Here is a 25,681-nt window from a genome sequence, read left to right as displayed (position 1 = left end):
TGCGGCCTTTAATCCTACATTTTATACCAAGAAATGATCTTTAGAGCAAATACCTAATTATTTAAAATTTTATTTTTATGTATTTGAGACAGAGTCTTGTTCTGTGGTCTAGGCTGGAGTGCAGTGGTACGATCTCGGCTCACTGCAACCTCTGCCTCCCAGGTTCAAGCGATTCCTGTGCCTCAGCCTCCTTGAGTAGCTGGGACTACAGGTTCTCGTGCCACCACACCTGGCTAATTTTTGTATTTTTAATGGAGACGGGACTTTACCATGTTGCCTAGGCTGGTCTTGAACTCCTGACCTTAAGTGATCTGCCTATCTTGGCCTCCCAAAGTGCTGGGATTACCAGCCCTTTGCATGAGCCACTGTACCCAGCCAAATTTTGTTTTTAATTGACAAATAATTGTAACTACTTACTGGGTTCACAACATTTTTTGATACATCTTTACACTGTAGAATGATTAGATCAAGCTAGTTATATCACTTCACATATCTTTTTTTTTTAATAGTAAAAACATTTAAAATCTACTTGGCAATTTTGAAATATACAATCATTATTTATTAAATCACCATTCTGTGCAATAGATCTAATATCTAATTTTTAATCTCTTCCTGTAATTCTACACTTATTCTGGAAAAACAGTAAGTTAAAGTCATATGACAAAGGCTTGTAAATTAATGGAGTGTGAAATCTATCTGACTTGGCTTTAACTAATCACGTCACAGCCTGCTTGCCTATTAGTCATAAAAATTCAACCTGAAACATGAATGAGTCACAAGAAGAAATTGATTTCCTGGCAGAGTCAATGTAGAAGTAGCTGGGATCATAAAAGGAAAAAACAAAAAAACAAAACTAGTTCTAACTAGAGGTTCCTAAACTAAGTAAAGGAGTGTCGGCTTTGTCTTCCTTTGTCATAAGAGGAAAAACAAAACTCCATACGTTAAACAAGTTCATTCTTTAAAACATTAGTCTGATTTTCTGGGGGAAAAAAAAAAAAAAAAAGAGTTGACACAGCACAGCTTTTGGTTAAAATAATTACACGCACTTGTCCTCCTTTCACTTTTCCTTCTGATGGCTTGAGCTGTTTGATTTGTGGACCCCTGCTCCCTCTTAAATTCCTGCCAAAATTGTTTTAGTTGGTTTCTTCCCCAAAGACCTATAATTATGGATCTGGGATTTCCCTTCATGACTCTGCAAAAAAGTTTTAAATATTCAGCTTTTTTCTTTTTCTTCTCTGAAGAACTTATATTTCCAGTTAAAAACATAATTTAAACTTAAAGTAATGTTATAGCCATCGTAGGGGAGGTGGCAGTACTGCTCCACTGATCATGCTATCTCTAGAATATTTAATTCTCAATTCAGGTATTGACAAACTAAAACATTTTTTAAAATTCGCAGTTTGAAGAGTTGAAGTAATGCCACATAAATGAACAGAGGATATTTACTCTAGAGAAAACAAGATTCAGGAGGGCCATGATAGCTGTCTTCATGTATCAAAAGAGTTGTCAAATAGCAAAGGAGAATAGACTTAAGATGGTCCCGGAAGGCAAAGTCAGAATCAAGAAATGTAACTTATAAGCAGTGCAATTTCTATACAAACTAAGAAAGAATTTTCTAATAATTTTGTCTCACTAAATTGAAATAGGCTTGGGAAACAGTAAACTTCTACTAGACATGATCAAACAATAGCTATTTGTTAAAGAAGTTGTATAAGGAATTCAATTTAGAAGAGGGTTGAATGAAACCAAATTCTACAGTCCTTTGAATTCTTATGTTATAGACTCCTTTGATTTTCACTGACCCATCACATCTATTTCCTAAACAAAGAGAGTAATGACCTCAACACCTAGCTTATTTATATAGATATTTAACTTTATAATGGCAAAATTTTACTGAATAATTTTGTTGTCACTAATAACCATTCTACCATATAAGCCATCTGTAACATCAAAACTAGCTCAGAAGAGTTAGAGTTACTGCATTTAACAAGCAGAAGTATAGGTCAAATAATATTTTTTCTAAAGTTTAGGGGAATTGCAGGCCCAAATAGCATAGTATGATAGTGGTTTAGGTGGTCAGAGAAAACTAGGTTGCCTTTACAAGATGATATTTGCTTTAAGAAAAAGCTGCCAAGTAAATGCAATTTGTTTGAGACCAAGTTACAAACGAAGTTAGTTCATGAGAATCACAACTGTCTGAAATTTTAGAAGAGAATAAAAGACATAATCAGATCATCTCCTATACTCTTCTGACTAAGCATGTCCTAAATAAAATATATGTCTTGAGCTCATCTATATGATTACTCTTTCCTGTAATTTCAAACTTTAGGCTTTCCTTCTTTTCTAAAATATCAATGAGCTTGAATAGGAAAATGTGTATGTTTGAGAATGCTAAAAATTAATTCTAAACTAATTAGAATTCACGTTTCTACCAAGCAAATGACATGAAATAGTTTCAACATAATTTATACACGTTGGTTTCTACTTCTACACACCTGGTATCTCATCGTTTTGGTACTCATAAAGATCAAGGCTGATGTGTTCAAAATACCATAAGCTATGTATATACATAATCACTTCATATAAATTAATGTAGGGCAACAATCACTTATCTGAAATCCTTGGAACCAGATGGGATTCTAAATTCTAATTTTTTTAAAAATGAAAGATAATACAGAACATATATACATAATTACATACTAGCTCCAGTGAAATATGAAGCATCATCCTGTAATCAAACACATTGATTTTTCACAGCAAAACATATGAATACTCACATGAAGTGGGATAAAATCTATAGATAGCATTCTGCCATTCCAGTGAGGTTAGGTGGTGAATAACATTTCAAAAATAACTTTTTGGGGTTTGGAATTATATGTAAAAGATTGTGGATCTGTGTCCCATGTTCTCTCTTTATTATACAGCATTATTAAAATTAGAAAGTGTTGACATTTTCTTTTTTTTTTAATTGCATTTTAGGTTTTGGGGTACATGTGAAGAACATGCAAGATTGTTGCATAGGTACACACGTGGCAGTGTGATTTGCTGCCTTCCTCCCCTTCACCTGTATCTGGCATTTCTCCCCATGCTATCTCTCCCCATCTCCCCACCCCTCACTGTCCCTCCCCTATTCCCCCCAACAGACCCCAGTGTGTAGTGCTCCCCTCCCTGTGTCCATGTGTTCTCATTGTTCAACACCCACCTATGAGTGAGAACATGTAATATTTCATTTTCTGTTCTTGTGTCAGTTTGCTGAGAATGATGGTCTCCAGGTTCATCTATGTCCCTACAAAGGACATGAACTCATTGTTTTTGATTGCTGCATAATATTCCATGGTGTATATGTGGCACATTTTCCCTGTCCAGTCTATCATCGATGGGCATTTGGGATGATTTGAGGTCTTTGCTATTGTAAACAGTGCTGCAATGAACATTCGTGTGCATGTGTCCTTATAGTAAACTTCAGTCTGATTCCATAGGGTTCTTTCCTTATCTATTATCTCTTCTCAAAAAGTAGACTGATCACATTGGAGGAATATCAGAATTCTATTGGATATCCATAATACTAAAAGTCTACTGGTAAGAATGATAATTCCACTTGTGAGATGTGTTTATACATAAATAACTATTCTAAGCCAAATAATATGTTTCATCTACATAGTTTTACCGAAGTTTCTGTAATGTCTACTCAAATGCAACACATCTTTAGGAACTCTATAATGACATTAGGACTATCCTGAATCCTGAGTTTTCAAAAATAGTACATAAACTTTATATAAATGGGAACTAAAAGCTCGTCATATCTCTGCTCTGCATTAGTCAGATCATATTTAGAAAAATATTCTGGCCAGGTGCAATGGCTCCCACCTGTAATCCTAGCACTCTGGAAGCTGAGGTGTGTGGACTGCCTGAGGTCAGGAGTTCAAGACCAGCCTGGCCAACATGGTGAAACGCTGTCTCTACCAAAAATACAAAAGTTAGCAGGGAATGGTGGTGCACACCTGAGATTTCAGCTACTCAGGAGGCTGAGGCAGGAGAATTGCTCTAACCCAGGAGGCAGAGGATGAGGTTGCAGTGAGCCAAGATAGCACCACTACACTCCAGCCTGAGTGACAGAGTAAGATTCTGTCTCAAAATAAAAAAGAAAGAAAAGGAAAAACACCCAGTGTTGGATAATGGGAAGAAAAAAAAAAAAAAAAAAAAAGAGGCTTTTCAGAAAATATATGGGTCTGAGTGATAGTCCTATTACCTACTAGCTGTAAGATGATAGGCAAGTTATTTGACTTTGTGACCTTTGATTTCCCCATTTGTAAAGTGAGGATAATAAAACTACTTTGCAGAGCCACAGTGAGAATTAGAAATAATAAACATAAAACACACATAAGAGGAAGTGGCACACAAGATCAAGAGATAAAAGTTACTGTTTTTATTCTTTAAGAGAAAGGGAAGAAGAATAGAGGAAGGAAGAAGTTCGACAGGCCTGAGTACTATATAAGAGAAAATATTCAGTTAGCTCTTATGAAGTTTCTGGGACAGGGCTGGAAGAGAGCTAACACAACTCAAACATCTGTTTGAAATATAAGTATTTTAATAATGTATTATTTATAATAAATCGCTATAAAAATTAAAATGTTTTAGCTGCAATGTTGACAGTTGATACTTTATTCAAAATCTAAGAAATGCATTCACACTTATACTCTCAAAACACAAAAATGTAGTGATTTTTGTATTTCTTTAACTGCAGAATACTTCATAATTTTAAAAACGAAATCTGCAACTCTTACCATATCGTCACGGTTTGTGTAGCTAAGTAAAATAAAGGAACAAGGTTGGGGGAAAATACTTACTCAATTTTCTGCTGCAGTTGTTCAGAAAGCTTTTTGTTTTCTTCCTGTAGAGTATTCCTTTCATTCACTGAAAACAATGTGAAAAAGAAGACCAATAATATATTTATATTAACATCTATGTCAGTCTTTCAAATAAACTATGTCAGCATTTATGAAGAAATTAGGACTTAAATAATCCTAAATCATAATGTTTATTCAGGGTTAACACTAGTGTGCAAAACTAATTTGTTATTAGGTAAGGAGTACTACATATCACACTATGCCAGTTCCATGTAACTGATTAACTGATAATTTTATGTAATGCTTGCAGGCAAAAGAGAGAGAGTACCTCATGTACTAGGGAGTACAATTATTCATACTGAAGACAAGAAAGAATTCCATCTGGTTACTCAGTCCCACTAATTTCAAATACCATTTTAGCAAAAGTCACTTATCTTGAAATTAATTTGATCATAAAAATAAAATAGGCTGGGCGCAGTGACTCATACCTGTAATCCCAGTACTTTGGGAGGCTGAGGCGGGTGGATCACTTGAGGTGAGGAATTCGAGACCAGCCTAGCCATCATGGTGACACCCTGTCGCTACCAAAGCTACAAAAATTAGCCAGGCGTGATGGTGCGTGCCTGTAATCTCACTAACTCAAGGTGGAGGCAAGAGAATCACTTGGACCCAGGAGGTGGAGGTTGTGTGAGCCAAGATCACGCCACTGCACTCCAGCCTAGGTGACAGAGTGACAGTCTCCCAGGGAAAAAAAACGCTGAATATCAGTGCAATTTTGATAACAAACACACTTATCAAGTCAAATTTTCATCTGAGTCAAACTCTGTGTTTCATGAATAATTATGGTATCAGTTAAATATATCCACTGAAGGAGTATCTGTTTGAATCTCTACCAAATTTTTCTATCTATATTTATTTAATTTATAAAGCAGAAATCCAGTTGTGGGCTGTAATTTCCACTGGAACCAGCATAAAACTCTCATCGATGCTTAGTATGATGTCACTGGTAAAGTATGTATTTTAGCAAAAGGAGTAGATCTCAGAAATCAAGTCACAGCAAATACAATAAACTTTTACCAAAGAAGGTTAATGATATTCTAAAAATCTGTTAATAATTTAGTGGTTTATAAGTCTAAACATATTTTCTTACACTGAGAACATTTTTTGAACTATCTACATGTGAGGTCATTAAACTACTTTTGTGGAGGATCCAAAAAAATCAAGATATAGACAGTAACCTAAAGCAATGTGTAGTCTAATAAAGGAGACAAGATATTACATAAACATGTTTTATAGGTTTAAAAGTGTCAAGGGCATTAGAGAAGTACAAATAAAGTCCTAAGGAAATTTCCAAGGAGAAAGAGGTTACTTTGTGCCTTTGAGAAGACAAGGAAGGCATGCATCAAAGAAAGGGCAACTGAGCTGGATAGGAGACTATTCTACAGAGAGAATCAGTGGAACAGAGAAAGACTGGGTATAATAAATGGTAGAAAGCTTTCCATAGCAGGCTAAGAAATTAAAACTTTATCTTACAGATTACCAGGAATCATTTTTCATAGACGAATAATGGGAAGATTGATTTGTTAGTACATATAGCATATACCAATGTGAGAAGAAAGTATTGACAGCCAGGTACAGTGGCTTGTGCCTGCAATCTCAGCAGTTTGGGAGGCGAAGGCAGGTGGATCACCAGGTCAGGAGTTTGAGACTAGTCTGACCAACATGGTGAAACCCTGTCTCTACTAAAGATACAAAAATTAGCCAGGTGTGGTGGTAGGCATCTGTAATCCCAACTACTCAGGAGGCTGAGGCAGGAGAATTGCTTAAACTCTGGAGGCAGAGGTTGCAGTGAACTGAGACTGGGCCACTGCACTCCAGCCTGGGTGACAGAGTGAGACTTCAGCTCAAAAAAAATGTATTGACAAGACAAAAAGTCAGTTGGTCATTAAAAGAAATGAGTATCTGAACCTATATAGAGGTGTATAAATAGGAAGTAAAGAACAGTAAAATCAGTAGTATTTGGCAACTTATCCTTTGTAGGGCAGACAGAAGTCAAAGATGACCTTAGATTTCTGATTAAGATGGTTTACTTGATTTTCCCTCTCCAAATCCAAGTAAAATGACAACACTCTAAAATAACTCTACTGCAATATTAAAAAGCCAGAAAGGGTGTCACTAACAGATCAGAACTATAAACGATTTCTGAAATATTTAAAAATAGGCTCAGATTGATGGTAAAATCCAAAGAAAAAGGGGCTTTAAAAAAGGGAGTTTTCCAAGCAGAATCTCACATCAATTCTAGTATCAGAGGCAGTACAGCCTACAGATTGCTAAATGGGTAAATAAAGGGTGCCTAATAGTTGCCCTTAGGCTGTAAGTCCTGAGGAGAGATGTCTAGAAGTTTTGACATTAGAGTTATTAATAAATACTGAGACAAGGAAATCAGAGCAGTGCTCCCAAGTAACTTAGAGTAGACACGAGAAAAGGCCCCTTCACATTCAGAAGATGAACTATCCATACAGAAAAGCTCTCTAACTAGGTGTCCTTCCCTCCCATTTTCAGTCATTAAAGTAGGGTCCCAGTAAGATTTACTATCAGCAAAGCAAGGATTCTCCCTTGGGCTAATTAAAAGGCAGTTTTACTTAAAAGTAATTTTTTAAAAAGTATCTAGCTTGTAGGGCTAAAAAAAAAAAACTATACAGAAATGAAATACTGGGCAAAAGCAGCATGTAAGAGGAGAAGATCAAAGTTAAGTGCTTTAAACTACTTGTATTATTCAGAAGAGAATTAAGATATTAACTTTAAAAATGCATACTAAGGTGGTTCAACTGAGGTCAGGAGTTCGAGACTAGCCTGGTCAAAATGGCAAAACCCCATCTCTACTAAAAAGGCAAAATTTAGCTGGGTGTGGTCACACGTGCCTATAATCCCAGCTACTCAGGAGGCTGAGGCAAGAGAATCACCTGAACCCAGGAGACAGAGGTTGCAGTGAGCAGAGATAGCGTCACTGCACTCCAGCCTGGGGGACAGAGTGAGACTCCATCTCAAAAGAAAAAAAAAAAAGCATTTTAGAAGTTCAAGGTTGATCAAAAAGAATAGAAAGAAATTTTCAAACAAAAATGAAATAAGAAGGAAAATACCCTCAAAATTCAGTAACTGGAAAAAGTAAAACCTAAAAAGCAAGAAAAATGACAAGAAGAAAAAAGTAGCAGATGAAAAAAGAGATTCTGGGAAGGTGGCAGCAGTGGTAGTATTCTTTCAATCTCTCCAAATCACAACAGATAGAAACACCAACAATTCATAATCCTAAAGCCCTTAGTGCCATGTATTCTTAAAACAACTTTGCTTGGGATTTCACCTTCATAACTTTCCTGTTACTCAAATTGTGCAAATTTGAAATTTTAACATACACTTATAAAATATTTTATCTATCTTCCTGTCTATAACTTTCCTAGTTCTGGCCAGGTGTGGTGGTTCATGCCTGTAATCTCAGCACTTTGGGAGGCTGAGGTGCGGGGATCACAAGGTCAGGAGTTTAAGACCAGTCTGGCCAAGGCAGTGAAACCCCGTCTCTACTAAAAATACAAAAAAATTAGCTGGTGTGGTGGCAGGCACCTGTAATCCCAGCTACTTGGGAGGCTGAGGCAGAGAATCTTTTGAACTAGGAGGCGAAGGTTACACTGAAAGGAGATTGTCCCACTGCACTCCAGCCTAGGCAACAGTGCGAGACTCTATCTCAAAAAAAAAAGAAAGAGAAATTAAACATTGGTTCAGCCTAGAAAAGCTATCAGTAAAACTCACATGAGCAGATGCTAAGAATTTTATAAATTCACAATTAAGCAAAACTTAGCAAAGGAGGCATAGAAGGAAATGTCCATAACTTAATTTCATGTATCTACTAGAAGGCCACAGCACACTTAAAGGTAATATATTCTAGTCTTCCCTTATGTAACAACTGCTATTCTGGGCAGCATCCTGAAGCCCCTTAGGCCAATGAAGTATGTAAAGAAAAACAATCACCAAAATAAACTATAAAAATTATTAAAGAAAAAATAAAATTGTCACCATCTGCAAATGACATTTTAACCTAGACAATCTGCAACAAAATAAAGTTAATGAAAGAGGTCAGAAAGGTCGCCTGACACAAGGCTTCAAATCCTTAGTCATTTTCCAGTGATGGGTGTTTGGAAAACTCTGCCCCTACCGCAAAAGCTCTCTCTCTCTCTCTCTTTCCCTCCCCCACAAAGAGGCTCCCTTATCTCTCACTTTACATACCGGCCCTAGCCCTCCCGGCGCCCAGCTTCCCACCGCCCAGCTTCCCGCCCAGCAGTTCAAACTGACCAACAGTTGCCCACCACCTCAGCTTTTGGCTTCCCCACCCCCCAGCCCTTCAGCCCCCTATAAAACAACCCTGCCCCTCTGAGCGGAGTGGCCATTCTCCTCTTCCTCCCGGCTGGTCCGCCCGGAGGCTCTTTCCTGTCAATAAAGCCTGAACTTAAGGAATTTCCTCTAGCCTGCGGTCCGGTTTTTTCCGAACGAGCTCAGTCTTCCCGCAGAGGGTAGGTCGGACAAATGGTGCTGAAACCCGGGAGCTGGAGCCGTTGGCCTGGCCACGGCCCCCCTCCCCGACCTACCCAACACTGGCCCTGCCACCTCCACGTTCCGATTAAGGTAAGCCAAGTTTTTCTTGCTTTGCCTTCCCCCGCTTCCCGTCTCCTCTTCCTACGGCACGGTGCAGTTGCTCCCTCTCCGGCATTCCGCACGGACTCCTTGCCTAGTCTCGGCCGAGGCAAGGTAGTCTTCCATTCCGGCTCCAGGAGCCTTCCGAGGGACAGCCGCCAGACGGGGGACGCCCCTCTGACCGCTTCCCTTTCCGTACTTAATTGTACTCCGGGGAATTTGCAACGAAAGGGGACGACTTTTCGTTGCATCTGCCCATCCGCGCCGGAGAGTCTGTAGCTGCGCCTGCCATGGGAAATTCGGAGTCCAAAATACCTCTGAGCACCCCCCTCGGGTGCTTGCTGCGAAATTTTACCAAATTGGGATATTCCCAAACCCTCAGAACGAAAACGCTTATTTTCCTGTCCCAGGTGGCTTGGCCCCAATACAAACTCAGTAACCAGTCACATTGGCCCCCGACTGGCACTTCTGATTTCAACACCCTCCGAGATCTCGACGATTTTTGTCGCCGCGCGGGAAAGGACAATGAAATTCCTTACGTCCAGGCTTTTTGGGACCTCCGTACCCACCCTGACCTATGTTCTTCCTGCTCCACCTACCAAATCCTCTTATCTCGAACCCCCCCCACCCCGTAAATCTTCCTCCACTACCTCTCCCCCTCCCTACTCCTCACCGGAGGATCTGCCTGAACATCTGTCCTCTCCTGCCAATCTCAGCAACCAGTTGCCATCAACGGCACGCCCTTCCCCCACTCCCTTTGCACCTCCTAACTCAGAGGCCATGCCTCGCTCTTCCTCTACTCCCTCCGAGCCCCCTCCCTCAGAGGCCGCACTTCCTCTTGCCTCTCCGGTGGCGGCCCACACCCGCTCCCACCAGCCAGCTATCCTGGCCCCATTCCGAGAAGCAGCAGGTGCAGAAGGTTTAATCAGGGTCCATGTTCCTTTCTCACTCCAAGACCTGTCCCAAATTGAGAAACGTTTAGGATCCTTCTCAGCCAACCCGTCCACCTATATTAAAGAATTCCAATACCTCACTCAAACATAAGAAGCCCTAGTCCGGTACACTCGACTAGATCCAGCCTCCCAAAACGGGGCCACTGTATTAGCCTCCCATTTTATCTCCCAATCAGCACCCGACATAAGAAAGAAACTAAAGAAAGCAGAAGAGGGGCCAGAGACTCCCATCCAAGACCTGGTAAAAATGGCCTTTAAAGTATTCAATGCCAGGGAAGATGCGGCTGAGGCTGCCCGCCAAACTCGCATGAAGCAGAAGGCTGCCCTCCAGACCCAAGCCCTAGTGGCGGCTCTAAGGCCGGCAGGGAACCAGAAGCCCAAGGCCCAAACCCATGCCCCTCCGGGAGCATGTTTCAAATGTGGAAAGGAAGGACACTGGTCCCAAGCCTGTCCACAACCACGGCCACCAACTAAGCCTTGCCCTATCTGTCGGCTCCCGGGACACTGGAAGTCAGACTGCCCCAGCTTCCCCAGGGTGCCGGTTCCTCAAAACAGACACACTGGTGTTACTCAGCCGGCAGTCACCCTCAGTAGGGAGGAGCCTGCTTGCCAGGAGCCGACCTCCGAGGGAGCTCTGTTCCCCAGTCTACTAGGGCTGCTAGATGACTAGCGGGGCCCTGGCTTTCCGACTCCGGTTACCCTCGCCGAGCCTAGGGTCACAAGACATGGGGGCTACCTACTCCGCACTTCCTTCTTATTCTGGCCGTCTCACCCCTTCCCAGGTCTCGGTTATGGGAATCGATGGGACCCCGAGTATTCCCTACCAAACCCCACCACTCATGTGCTCATATAACTCCACTCCATTCACCCACTCCTTTTTAGTAATCCCCACCTGCCCAGTTCCCCTTCTGGGGCGAGACATCCTTTCAAAGCTGAAGGCCGTCATAACCTTCCCCACCGCCAGCCCACACAGCCTTTTTCTCCTAGCCCTCAATACTCTGCCTCGGAACTCCAGGCCCTCCAATCTACCCCCGGGGTACGGTTCAAGGATGACTGGGCCTTCAAGCATAACCTCCTCATCCTCCCTGAAAAGCAAAGGTACCAGATAATCCAAGACATCCACAATTCACTCCACATTGGGCCTAAAGCCTTATACCGATTCCTCAACCCACTTTTTCACCCTCACCATCTCCTCAGTACCATACAGGAAGTCCAGTCCTCATGTACTGTCTGCGCGAAAACTAATTCCCAGGGTTCCTGTCATCCCCGGCGCCAGCTTCATCAGCTACGCGGGTTCCTACCTGGCCAAGACTGGCAAATTGATTTCACCCATATGCCAAAGCACAAACAGTACCAGTATCTGCTAACCATTGTTGACACTTTTTCAGGCTGGATTGAAGCTTACCCCACAGCCTCTGAGTCTGCCGGGACAGTAGCCACTCATCTCATTCAAGACATCATCCCATGCTTTGGACTCCCAGCCACCATACAGTCAGACAATGGCCCAGCCTTTATCTCCAAAGTCACTAATGCCGTTTCTACCTCTCTAGGAATTCAGTGGAAGCTACACGCCGCCTACCATCCTCAGTCCTCTGGTAAGGTAGAACCGGCCAATGGCCTAATAAAGGAGCATCTGACTAAGCTCATGCTTGAGCTCCGCCAATCCTGGGTAACCTTACTTCCTATCACCCTCACCAGGGTAAGAGCAGGCCCCCGGGGCCCATCACAGCTTAGCCCATTTGAGCTGCTGTATGGTTGCCCCTTCCTACTTTCAACTCCCCCACCGCCAGAGACTACTCCTCTAGACAGCTACCTCCCCTACTTTACTCTCCTTCGCAGCCTTCTCCGAGAACACGCCAACGCTTCTCTTCCCCAACCCACCCAGTCATCTGAAAATACACAGAAAGTCTCCCCCGGGGACTCAGTTCTTATCAGGTCCCTCTCCCCAAAGCCCCTCGCCCCCAAGTGGGAAGGACCATACACAGTCCTCCTTACCACTCCATCAGCTATAAGAATTGCTGAAATCCCATCTTGGGTTCACCTCTCTCGGGTAAAAAAGGCCCCTCATGGACCCTCCTTATGCTGGAAGGCTGTTCCTACTGGCCCTTTATCTGTCAAACTTACCAGGGCCTAGCAGCCACACCCCCTACAGATGGAGAGTCTTCCTAACTGAAAACTATACCAAAACCACCTTCATCTGTAATACCCCCCCATACAGCCACAACCATCTTCTTGCAACTTCCGACTGCCCCGCAGCCGGATGCCAAAGTGCCATATAGCTGAACTTCACCAAATTCCGCAACATCCATACTAATATACCTCTCATGTGCTTCAACCATGACCAACCATCAGGAGCATGCAATAATATTCCTTGGCGCTCCTGCATGGGATGTACTTGGATGAACTGTCGACTACATATAGCTATCGAGTCCACAGTACCTGCCCGATCTCAGCTCAAAATCATCCCAGATGTAGATGGAGAAGGAAACACCATTATCAGTTCTACACAGTATTCCCTTCTCATACCTGACCCCTGGGACAACCGGTGGAAAAGCCCCCAGAAAGCTGCCGTGTATGACCACATAGATACCAAATATCCCTCTTCCCACCTGTACATCTGGCGGGCATACGTACGTACAGTCCACCAAGTCCACTCTGACATTAGCCTACAAGAAAAATCTCTGAATGACCAATTGCAACCACATTCGCCTCCGTTTTCCTGGTTAACCTTTCTCCAAGAAGGAATCAAGTTAGCTAACCTCTCAGGATTAACTGACCTAACCTCATGCCTCATGTGTGCCTTCTTAGGACAGACTCCCTTCGTTGCAGTCCCTTACCCCATCCCTCTCAACCTTTCAGCCTCAACTTCTTCCTTCTCCCCCGTCAGGGAAGTCGATCTCTATACTCCACCTGATTTTGAACAGCTACGTGTGTGCTATTCCCTAGGCCGAAACTTCCCTAGCTGTAACAGAACTATACGGGTAACCACTAATATAACAGCCCCACGAGGAACGTTTTTCGGGTGTAACAAGACCTTAACAAAAACTCTCTACATTAGTCTTTCCTCATCTCTTTTATGCCTCCCGGTAACCCTAGTTCCTCAACTCACTATATATTCCCCAGCCGAATTCCAGATGCTGCAAACTCCCCATCGCCGCACCCGACGAGCTGCCTTCCTACCCATTGCCGTTGGAGTCTCCCTTGCTGGTTCAGCACTTGCAGCAGGATTAGGAGGAGGGGCACTAGTCCACTCTCACCTGGCCATAGCCCGACTGACCTCACAACTCCAAGCAGCTATTGATGACTCTACTGAGTCTTTAGCATCACTCCAACGACAGATCACCTCAGTTGCCCAAGTTGCCTTGCAGAACCGAAGAGCCCTAGACCTGCTCACTGCTGAACGAGGAGGGACCTGTATCTTCCTACAAGAAGAGTGCTGTTACTACATCAATGAATCCGGCCTAGTAGAAACCCGAATCGAGAGCCTCCAGAAACTCAAAACTAACCTGCAGAGTCAGAAGTTCTCGGCTGAAGCCACAGCGTGGTGGTCTTCCTCTATGGATACCCTCTTGTCCCCATTGCTTGGGCCCCCTAGTAGCTGTTTGCCTAATCTTACTTATTGCTCCTTGCTTTCTACAGTTCCTACAGCGGCGCTTTCAAGAACTGACTCGAGTCACCATCCACCAGATGCTGCTCCAACCCCACCCTGAACGAGTGCAAGAAACAGACCTCTCCCCGAACATCCAGGCTCCTTAGGAAAAGAAACCTCCTCAGAAACCCCCGTCGACCCTTGTCAGCAGGAAGTAGCCAGAGAGACAACCGACGCCCCTGACCCCCTCTTTTTCTTTTCTTTAAGGAGTCGGGAATGTTTGGAAAACTCTGCCCCTACCGCAAAAGCTCTCTCTCTCTCTCTTTCCCTCCCCCACAAAGAGGCTCCCTTATCTCTCACTTTACATACCAGCCCTAGCCCTCCCGCTGCCCAGCTTCCCGCCCAGCAGTTCAAACTGACCAACAGTTGCCCACCACCTCGGCTTTTGGCTTCCCCACCCCCCAGCCCTTCAGCCCCCTATAAAACAACCCTGCCCCTCTGAGCGGCGCGGCCATTCTCTTCCTCCCGGCTGGTCCGCCCGGAGGCTCTTTCCTCTCAATAAAGCCTGAACTTAAGGAATTTCCTCCAGCCTGCGGCCCGGTTTTTTCCGAACGAGCTCAGTCTTCCCGCAGAGAGTAGGTCGGACAATGGGAATGAGCTAAAATGTGGTGGTGGTTCCTAGCTAGTGAGACTGAAGCAAAAGTTATTGGGTGGCTGTTCAAAGCTTTTTTTTTTTAAAGACTCTCCTGGCAGGCCCATTTCAGCCTTTTGCTGCTGCTTCCTCCTTCCGGTATGAACGCAGTCATGAGGCCTAAAAAAGTACCTGTCATATTTTGACCATGAGACAGTAAGCTTGAGGGTGAATGGCTGCATACTCTAAAGATGGTAAATTTAGACTTCACACTCCATGTTAAAAATTCCAGATGGATTAAATATGCAAATTTACTTGTATTTACATATTTGCATATAGTACAAAAATTGGAGAATATTTTTATATTCTTGGGGGTAGAGAAAGCCTTTCTAAACCAGATAATATACAAAACTTCCACATGTCAAGTAGTTATAAAATTAAGTTGGGTGTGGTGGCTCATGCCTGTAATTCCAATACTCTGGGAGGCCAAGGCAGGTGGATCAACTGAGGTTGGGAGTTCAAGATCAGCCTGACCAATGATGAAACCCTATCTCTTACTAAAAATACAAAAATTAGCTGGGCGTGGTGGTGTGCGCCTGTAGTCCCAGGTACTCAGGAGGCTGAGGCAGAAGAATTGCTTGAATCTGGGAGGTGGAGGTTGCAGTGCACCACTGCACTACGGCCTGGGCAACAAGTAACACAGTGTCTCAAAGAAAAAAAAAAATGAAGTCAACAGGTAACAGAGAGCAAGGTAGAAAATATATGCACAGTATGTCTACCAAAGTGTAATAATCCTACCATAATATGTAAATAACTCTTAGTTAATTAAAAAATATGAATAGCAAATAGGGCAACTTAAGACTGGGCAAAGAATAAATAATCCATTCACCCAAGAAGGCAATCATATAAAATAATACCTGACCAGAATAGTAACAGAGAATGCCAATTTTAAAAAGGTATCACTCTTCACCCACCAGATTGAATATTATTAATTTTGCCCAAATATGAAGAGGATATAAGGAAATAAAAATTCTCAAACATTCAAACAAAAAGTTGAGTAGTCCATTAATGTGACAATAGCTTAAAAACTGACACCTAACTATAGCATACAATGCAGCCATTTAAAAACTGACACCTAACTATAGCATACAATGCAGCCATTTAAAAAAGTGTTGTCTCATACTTTAACACCTAGACAAGCATTTTTGCCTGCTTGGAGTTTTTGGCTCTATTTTAGATAAAGTTGCTGGAAATATATTAAATATGTAGACATTACTGGAGATTATTTCCAGTAGTACTAACGATAATATGACCAAGGGTCTCAACTACAGTTGGCCTTCTGTATCTGTGGGTTCCGAATCTGTGGACAGAAAATATTTGGGAAAAAAAATTCCACAGAGTTCCAAAAAGCAAAACTTGAATTTGTCACACACCAAATACATTTAATTCACACAAATGAAGTGATGTGTAGAGACTGCATTTGGTATTTAAAGTGTGCAGGAGAATGTGGGTAGGTTATAAGCAAATAGTATGCAACTTTATATAAGGTATTTGAGCAGCCAAGGATTTTGGTATGGGTCTGGGTCCCGGTACCAATACCTCACAGATAATAAGAAACACTATATATTTATTGAGATGTAACAATTTTCTACTCATTGATAATATTCTTACATTCCTAAATATATGCACATGTTCACCTATATACACCACAGAATCTATAGATATATTGACATGTAAAGACGTCCAAGACATAGTCTAAAGTGAAATAACACATTAGAATACAAAGTGTAATATGATCCCACTAAAATTCAAAAGAGAAGGGAGGGAAGCAAGGTCTAATAAGGAACAGAGACAGATAAACCTGGACCTAGACAGACACATACCAGACTATTAACAGTAGTTACCTCTGGGAGCAGAATAAAGCTATATTCTTTCTTACCTCTTTTTAAAACAATGAGCATATATTCATATATTCTAACTTGAATAACCAGAGGATAACAATATAATTAACAGAAAAAAAAATAGAAGACAGAATTAGTTTGGAAAAGAAGGTAATTAATTAGATTTTGAATATATCGATCGTGAGTAGCTTATGGGAAATGCAGGTAATGGTCACCAAAAGAAACAAATGGTTAAAAGAGAATTAAGGTTAACATAAGTATTAAAAACTAAAAGAAGGCAGCTAAGAATGTAGAAAAACTCTACACTCAATAGGTAAGAAGAATAAACTGAAAACAGTATGTCATGAATATCAAGAGAGAAACCAAGTATAGAACACTAAATTGTCTGCTTTGTTTTTTTTTTTACTAAGTACTAAAGTTACATGAAATAAGATAAAACTAAAGAAGCAAATATGGACATGTCCAACAAAAACCTGCTTCTTATCTTAGAACTGATGACTTTAAGACCAATGTGGATGGTATTTGCACAACCTTTTTGTGTCCTATTTCTTAATAAAATAAGCATGAGATTAAATCTACAAAAAGTACAACAAAGGACATTTGAACTTTTACTATATAAGGAAAAATATATGTAAACAATCCATTTGATTACAACCAATTTACTAATAGGTCTTAACAATGATACATTATACTTTAAATAATTAATAAATGAAAGGAAACTCACTAAGTTCTGTAATAAGTTTAAGATTCTGCTGCCGGATATTTTCAAACTCTTGCTGTTTTTTCCGCATATGTTCTTCAGTTACTGCACAGCGATCACATAATCCTGCTCTTAACCTATGAAATAAAACAAAGCATTTTTCATCTCTTAAAATAAATGTTCTGATATTTGAATTCCAAGACTTTGATGAAGATTTAAGGAGCTGACTCGGCAAATACTGTGAAAATAAGCAAGATTAATGATGTTATCATACCTTTAACATATTCTTACATAGTCTGAAATCATGTTATATCATCATTTTGCTCAGATTGCAGTTCTGATTGCAATTCTATAAAAATCTACCAATTTAAAACTCAATCTAAGAAAAAAACTTATTTATTAAAGAAGCTGACCTTGATTTAATTTATTATGGTCAAAATATGAACCCTGGTCCAATAACAAGGGGCAGAATTATACCTGAAACAACTTTGCAGCTGCTTTGCTCAACACAGCATATCACACATGGTGAGTATTCAATAGTATTTTTGATGAAGAATTAAATTTATCAAAATTTATTTGTTAATATTGGCTGGGCGAGGTGGTTCATGCCTGTAATCCTAGCACTTAGGCTGAGGTGGGCGGATCATGAGGTCAGGAGTACGACACCAGCCTGGTCAACATGGTAAAACCCCATCTCTACTAAAAAATACAAAAATTAGCCGGACATAGTGGGGGTTGCCTATAGTTCCAGCTACTCAGGAGGCTGAGACAGAAGAAGCTCTTGAACCTGGGAGGAGAAGGTTGCAGTGAGCTGAGATCGTGTCACTGCACTCTAGCCTGGATGTCAGAAAGAGACTCCATCTCAAAAAAAGAAAAAAAATTTATTTGTCAATATTGTTGAATAAATAAAGGTCAAGAGATACAAGGGGGAAAAAGCCACCTCGTATTTTTGTTTTGTCATTAAAAAAAATTACTATTAAAAATTCACAATGGATTATGTAAAAAAAAATTATGAAATAGCTTTTACTAATTACTTGTGACTGTTGAAGAGAGAACTACATATATCACATAAGCAGGTGAGGGAGAGGTATATTCCAAAATGTTAATAATAGTTATCTTATAGGTAACAGTATTATGGTAGATTTTCTCTTCATTTTCCATATTTTTCAAACATTTTCCAATTTTATCATTTATCTAATCAGAAAAAAATATGGTTAAAAAAGAGACACATACCCCACATTAAGAATTCAGAAAATATATTCTAAGACAATAATTTCAACTCGATAACTAAGTCAGTAAGATAATAAGTATTTAAGTGTTAGCCGAGTGTGGTGGCTCATGCCTGTAATCACAGCACTTTGGGAGATGGGTTGATCACCTGAGGTCAGGAGTTCAAGACCAGCCTGGCCAATGTGGCAAAACCTCATCTCTATTAAAAAACAAGAATTAGCCGGGTGCATTGGCTCATGCTTGTAATCCCAGTTACTTGGGAGGCTGAGGCAGGAGAACTGCTTGAACCTGGGAGGCAGAGAGTGCAGTAAGCCAAAATTGTGCTATTGCTCTCCAGGCTGGGTGACAGAGTGAGACTCTTTTTAAAAATAGATAATAAATATTTAAGTGTCTGTGGAAGTCACAGCATGGTAGTATATGCCACACATTTTAAAATAAGTTACAGAGATAAAACATGAAAAGTATAGAACAAAATCAAAGCTAAATAAAAGAACACAGACTTTTTTTTTTTTTTAATGAGAAAGGGTCTGACTATGTTGCCCAGACTGGTCTCAAATCCTAAACTCAAGTGATCCTCTCACCTTGGCCTCCCAAAGTACTGGGATTACAGGCATAAGTCACTGTGCCTGGCCAGAACCCAGTGTTTTTATATAAAAGTAAAACTCACATGAAACAATGTTGATATAGATGTAAAAATAAAAGATAGGCAGTAGTATGTAGCATTAATAGAATTAGAATTTCTAGAATGAATGAACCAACAGCTAGGCATCATGAATTAAGTGAAATACAGTCTAAAGACAGGAATTAGATTAGGAGCCTTAAAATCACACTGTATAAAAAACACCATTTAAGATGGCAAGTCAACACTTGCATCTATTTTAACTCCTTTCCAAAATCTCATAAAATTACAGTAAAGATATATCTATATTTTAAAGTCACAAACACATAAGGACAAGAAGAACTGAAGAGAAAACAAAATAAAAAAATGAAGGCAAGGCAGCTGGTGGATAAATAAAAGGGACTTGAGAATGCTAAATCCTAAGCTAATGATGGGAAAAGCTGAGTATTACATTGTCCAGGTATAGCAGACACAACCACATGTGGCTATTTCAATTTAAATGAATAAAAATAAAAATTGAGCTTATCAGTTACAGTCAGTGCTCAGCAGCCACATGTCTACTTGCTACCATATTGAACAGGGCAGATTTAGAACATTTCGATGATCACAGCAAATTCTATTAAACAGCACTCACCTAGAACCAAACTCATTTATGCTGCAAAATTCTCAAAAGGCTAAAAGTATGTTTTAAGAAATTATCATACAAACATTCTCTCCTACATTCTGAGCAGTCAAGTGATTACCCCTTCAGCATCCCAGCAGCAGACTGGAGTTTTAATCTTTAGACAGTCTAAGACAGAGAGTGTCTGATCTGGGAGCCATGAGGTTCAGGTAGGAGTAGGAGTACAATAATGAAATGAACACACATACACACACACACACATACACACTCCAACCTCCCCAAATACTCAAGATTCCAGTCTAGGCCCTCATCATCTACTTGGCTCCAAGAACACTAGGAGTCAGCCCTATTATACATTCTAGAAAATAGAATTAAGGAGTCTTCTCTAGGAAATCTGACCAACCTGACAGGAAAGACCTAAAAATACTGACATTAGGGTATCTTCAATGAAACAGACCAGCCAGATCACTCTAACAGTGAATCGCACAGTCTACAGTTCTACCCATGCCCTGAGAGTTTCCAATTACTTTATTTCCATCTCTTAAATATAACAGATAACCAAGTATCAAAAGGCATCTGAGAAAAGCTTGTAAATTATAAGAAACCAAAGCACACAAGACATTAAAAAAAAAATCAGGAAGAAATAATAAGCTATACAAAAAGAAAAAGAAAAAAATCCACCATCACTATCACAACCATCAAATTATAAAGAATACAGTAAGACCTTAACAGCATTGATAGGTTCTTAGAAACTGTGACTTTAAGTGATATGATTTATAACCAAGCTAATTTTTTTCCCTCACTGTTAAAATGAAACTATGTCAAAGTAAAGGATGTTATTTGAAGACTGCTGTAGGTCATTTCTTTTAAAGTTACAGTTTCCAAGAACTTATCTACAATGTTAAGTGAGGATGTACTATGCTCTAGAGGTAAGAAAAGATATAAAAACTATAAAATGAGAATGGGATTGCATAAAAGGAAATATTCTGAGAACAAAAAAGAGACTTTAAAAACTAAAAATAGTATCCAGGTGTGGCAATTCTTCCCTGTAATCCCAGCATTTTGGGAGGTTGAGACAAGAGAATTAATTGCTTGAAGCCAGGCGTTCAAGACCCGTACAGGCAACACAGTGAGGCCTTATCGATATTTAAACAAGCTCCCTGAAAAAAAATTAAAAATTAAAAATATTAAGATTTTTTAATTAAAAATTTAAAAATAGAAGATAAGAAAGTAAAGCTAAGAAAATCTACCCAAAAAGTAATGTAAAAATGCAAAAAGAAAATAGAAAAGATAAAACTGGGGAATTATTCTAGGTCTATCATAAACAAAAGGAGTTCCTGAAAGAGCAAGGAAGGGTAGGAGGAGATTTGAGGCAGTGTGGGGAACAGTGAAGAAAATCAAGAACATTGCCCACTCCTTAAAGGACTGAGAAGAAAAATCAAAAAAACAAAACCCAAGTTTCCAGCACAATGGGTGTTAATAGATTCAAACAAAATAACTCATCATTATGAAATTTCTGGATGCTGTGGACAAAGATAAGAGCCCATAAGCTTTCAGAAGAAAAACAAATTTTAAAAAAAGGTACACAGAAAAGATAAATAATCAGAATAGAGATGGGAGGATTGCTCGAGGCCAGGACAAGCCTGGTTAACATGAGAGATCCCATCTCAAATCTCAAAAACAAAGACTAACGGCACTGTTTTGGTGGGGAACTGTGGGGGAAAAAGAACTCAGAATAGTGTGGGATTTCAACAGCAACATTAGAAGCTAAAAGAAGTGACTGGGAATTCTGAAAGAAAATTATTTCCAACCTAAACCTATATTCTGCAACTATTAATTCAACCAACATTTTCAGACATATAAAAATCTCAAAAATGTTGCCTCCTATCATTAATTTTTTTAAAGCATGACAATGGTACTTTTTGTTTTTTGGGGATTTTTTTGAGGCAAGGTCTCAAAATGGTAGTAAAAGGGACTAGTGGGAATAAAGATGAAACAAGAATGGCCACAGTTAGTAACTGTTGAAACCAAGTGATGGGTACACTGCAGTTGGTTCTACTATTAGGTCTACTTTTACATATGTGTGATTTTCTAAAATAAACTTTTTTTTATGTCCCATACGCTCCGTCTCAGAAATCTACTGAAGGAGGTATTCCACCAAAATAAGGAAAAACAGAAAAGAATAAGTCCTAGATAAATGAAAAAGGAAAGCAGTAAAATGAACCTTTGACGGCCACTATATAGCAGGTAAAGAGGACAGTGTTCAAACTGAAGCAGATCAAAGCCTCCAAAACAGATCTGTTCAAAAAGGTGAAATGACAGAAGATACAACCCCTCTAAACACCTTGATACATTTATATAAATGATAGAATATTGTGGTTGGACTAGTGGTTGGTAAGAAGAACACTAAGCATATGAAAAAAAGGTCCATCATAAACACTATGAACAATAAAAATTTGCACAGGAAGAAAAAATTAAACGCAGTTTACAGTATATCTCAGTTTTGAGCTACATTTACATAATCATAATAAAATAAAAACTGAATAGTGATTAACCCAAAATTATTACACACTATATAGGAGGAAGAGGGAAATGGGAATGGCATCTATGTAGAAAAAAAAACCCACCTAAGTCAAGAAAAATTTGTAAATAGCAACATAAACATTTTAAAAAAGATTTTTGAGGTAAACAGTACAAAAACATGAACAACTGAAAACTGCTTCTGAAGAAGGGAACACTGGAAAGAAGGAGAATAGCAGATTTCTTTTTTATTAACCTTGAAAAACACTATTTCAATCTTTAAACTATGAGCTTGATGATAGACTGGACAAGGAAAATGTGGCACATACACACCATGGAATACTATGCAGCCATAAAAAATGATGAGTTTGTATCCTTTGTAGAGACGTGGATTAAAACTGGAAACCATCATTCTTAGCAAACTGATACAAGAACAGAAAATCAAACACCGAATGTTCTTGCTCATAGGCGGGTGTTGAACAATGAGAACACATGGATGCAGGGAGGGGAGCATCACACACTGGGGTCTATTGAGGTGGCTAGGGGAGGGACAACAGAGGGTAGGGAGAGATAACATGGGGAGAAATGTCAGATATAGGTGACAGGGGGATAGAGGCAGCAAACCTGTCTTATACAACAATCCTGCATCATCTGCACATATACCCCAGAACCTAAAGTACAAAAAAAAAAAACACCAAAAACAAAAAAACAAAAATGATTGAAAGAAACAAGGATAGTAGAAAAGATAACCGGGGGCATCTGGCAGCTATCTTTTTTTTTTTTTGAGCTGGAGTCTTGCTCTGTTGCTAGGCTGGAATGCAGTGGCGTGATCTTGGCTCACTGCAATGTCTGCCTCCCGGGTTCAAGGGATTTCCCTGCCTCAGCCTCCTGAGTAGCTGGGACTACAGGTGCCCACCACCATGCCTGACTAATTTTTTTTTTTTTTTTGTATTTTAGTAGAGACAGGGTTTCACCATGGCCAGGATGGTCTTGATCTCCTGACCTCGTGATCCGCCCTCCTTGGCCTCTCAAACTGCTGGGATTATAGGCATGACCTACTGTGCCTGGCCAATTTTTTTTCATATTCAAGTAACTTTTATTACAATAACTACTACTACAACTGTTGTATTTTATAATTATTATTTTTAATCTGTGTTTAATTTATAAATTGGGTACTGTATATATGTACATACATGAAGAAACATAGTATATATAGGGTTTAGTATTATATGTGGTTTCAGGCATCCTCTGGGGGTCTTGGAATGTATCCCCTATGGACGTGGGGGAACTATGGTACATAAAAAAGTAGGTTAAATTACAAATAGAAAAAAGGAGGTTATTTTTACATATGCTAAAGAAGTGTATTCATGGATTGAATCCATCCTTCATTCACAGGATTTAAGTCTACAATGTTTTTTATTATTTTAGCTCTTTCTTCACTGTGTAGCCGAATGTTGAATTTTTTTCTTCCTCCTTTGTCTCTCTCTCTTTCTTTTTTTTTTTTTGAGACAGGGTCTCGCTCTGTAGCTCAGGCTGAAGTGCAGTGGCATGATCTCAGCTAACTGCAATTTCCGCCTCCTGGGTTCAAGCAATTCTCTTGCCTCAACCTCCAGAGTAGCTGGGACTACAGGATACACTGACACACCCAGCTAATTTTTTGTATTTTTTTTTTTAAATAGAGACAGGGTTTTACCGTGTTGCCCAGGCTAGTTGTGGACTCCTGAGCTCAGGCAATGTGCCTGCCTCAACCTCCCAAAGAGCTGAGATTATAGGCATGAGCCACCATGCCCAGCCTTGTATTTTTACTTCTACAGCCAATCACCAATTCTGGGTTTCTGCAAGTCTGACCATGTTTTTTGCTCTGATGGGCAGTGGTCTTGTAACATACTGTCTCTCTAATCTAGAATACTTCACTCATCCCTCTATTCCTTTTAGGCAACTTCATTATGCTTGTTGATTTCCTACTCTGAATGAAGGTCTGTTCTTTTGGCTGAAATTAGAAAGATGAGAAAGATCAGTACAATTGTTTGACTTGGAATTTGGTAGAAGAGACATAATAAAAAGCAGACAAAAAAAAAGGAGAGGAAGTAAAATAAGTAGTATAGTGTATTGGAAGGTGGTACGTACTTTGGGGCCGGGCATGATGGCTCACACCTATAATTCCAGCACTTTGGGAGGCCGAGGCACATGGATCACTTGAGGCCAGGAGATCAAAAGTAGCCTGGCCAACATGGTAAAACCCTATCTATACGAAAAACATAAGAAAAACTAGCTGGACACAGTGGCATACACCTGTAGTCACAGCTACTAGGAAGCCTGAGGTGGGGGGTGGGGAGGAGGGTGTCTCTGTGTGTATGTAAGCTGGGGGAACTGCTTGAACCCGAGGGGCAGAGGTTGCAGTGAGCCTAGATCGCGCCACTGCACTCCAGCCTGGGTGACAGAGTGAGACTCTGTCTCAAAAACAAAAAAAACAAACAAGCAAAAAAAGAAGGTGATACATGCTTTGTTTGGGAGGAAACAAATCACAGAGGGAGACAGGAGATCTAGCTAGGTTAGGGAACTTGGTGCAATTTTAAATAGGCTATTGAGGAAAAACTTCACTATGAAGTTAATATTTGAGAAGAGATGTAAATGATGAGAGAGGGAGTTTTTCTTTTTTTTTTTCCTGGCTTTTGTTGCCCGGGCTGGAGTGCAACAGCATGATCTCAGCTTACCGCAACCTCCGCCTCCCGGGTTCAAGTGATTCTCCTACCTCAGTCTCACGAGTAGCTGGGATTACAGGCATGCGCCACCATGCCTAGCTAATTTTGTATTTTCAGTAGAGACAGGATTTCTCCATGTTGGTCAGGCTGGTCTCGAACTCCCGACCTCAGGTGATCTGCCCGCCTGGGCCTCCCAAAATGCTGGGATTACAGGCATGAGCCACCAAGCCTGGCTGGGAGTGAGTTTTAAGAATACCTGCAAGAGACTGTGACAGATAAAAGAGTATAGAGTATAAAATTCCTACAGCTGAAACATGCCTGGACTGTTAAAGAAATGTCAAGGATGCCAGTATAACTTCAGTAATGTAAGCAAAGAGGAAAATCAGTAGGAGGAAAAAAAAAAGTCAGAAAGGTACTGAAGGGTGACAGCTGTCTAAATATCTGAAAAATTAATCATATGAAAGAGATTTATGATCTAAGGGAATAAAACTAGGACCAACGGGCAGCAATTCTACAGATATCTACCTACTATAAAGAAAACTTTCCAATTACAGTATTTAAGGAAGGAATGTGTTACCTAAGAAGGGAGTGATTTCATTTGTCACTGGACATGTTTAAGCACAGAAAAGATGATCACCCAGAAATTGGGAAGGTTATTTAAACACACGTTGAATAGATCTTTAGATC

General features: G+C 40.2%; 1 protein-coding gene across 24 annotated transcripts in view; it reads right to left on the bottom strand.

The window, feature by feature from the left end:
- RBBP8 (RB binding protein 8, endonuclease) overlaps positions 1 to 25,681 on the bottom strand; it is a 116,858-nt gene that overhangs the window by 45,559 nt on the left and 45,618 nt on the right. For all 24 annotated transcript variants that reach the window (XM_035270730.3, XM_078347882.1, XM_078347873.1 and 21 more), the window contains 2 exons: positions 17,326 to 17,438; positions 4,848 to 4,914 (listed from right to left, as the gene is read on the bottom strand). In XM_035270730.3, the coding sequence (XP_035126621.2) occupies positions 4,848 to 4,914; positions 17,326 to 17,438 (180 nt within the window). The remainder of the gene's footprint in view (positions 1 to 4,847; positions 4,915 to 17,325; positions 17,439 to 25,681) is intronic.

The sequence above is a fragment of the Callithrix jacchus genome, chromosome 13, assembly GCF_049354715.1.
Source record: "Callithrix jacchus isolate 240 chromosome 13, calJac240_pri, whole genome shotgun sequence".
NCBI lineage: Eukaryota > Metazoa > Chordata > Mammalia > Primates > Cebidae > Callithrix > Callithrix jacchus.
The sequence above is the reverse complement of the archived record's forward strand: the minus strand, read 5'-3'. Positions and strand labels throughout refer to the sequence as shown.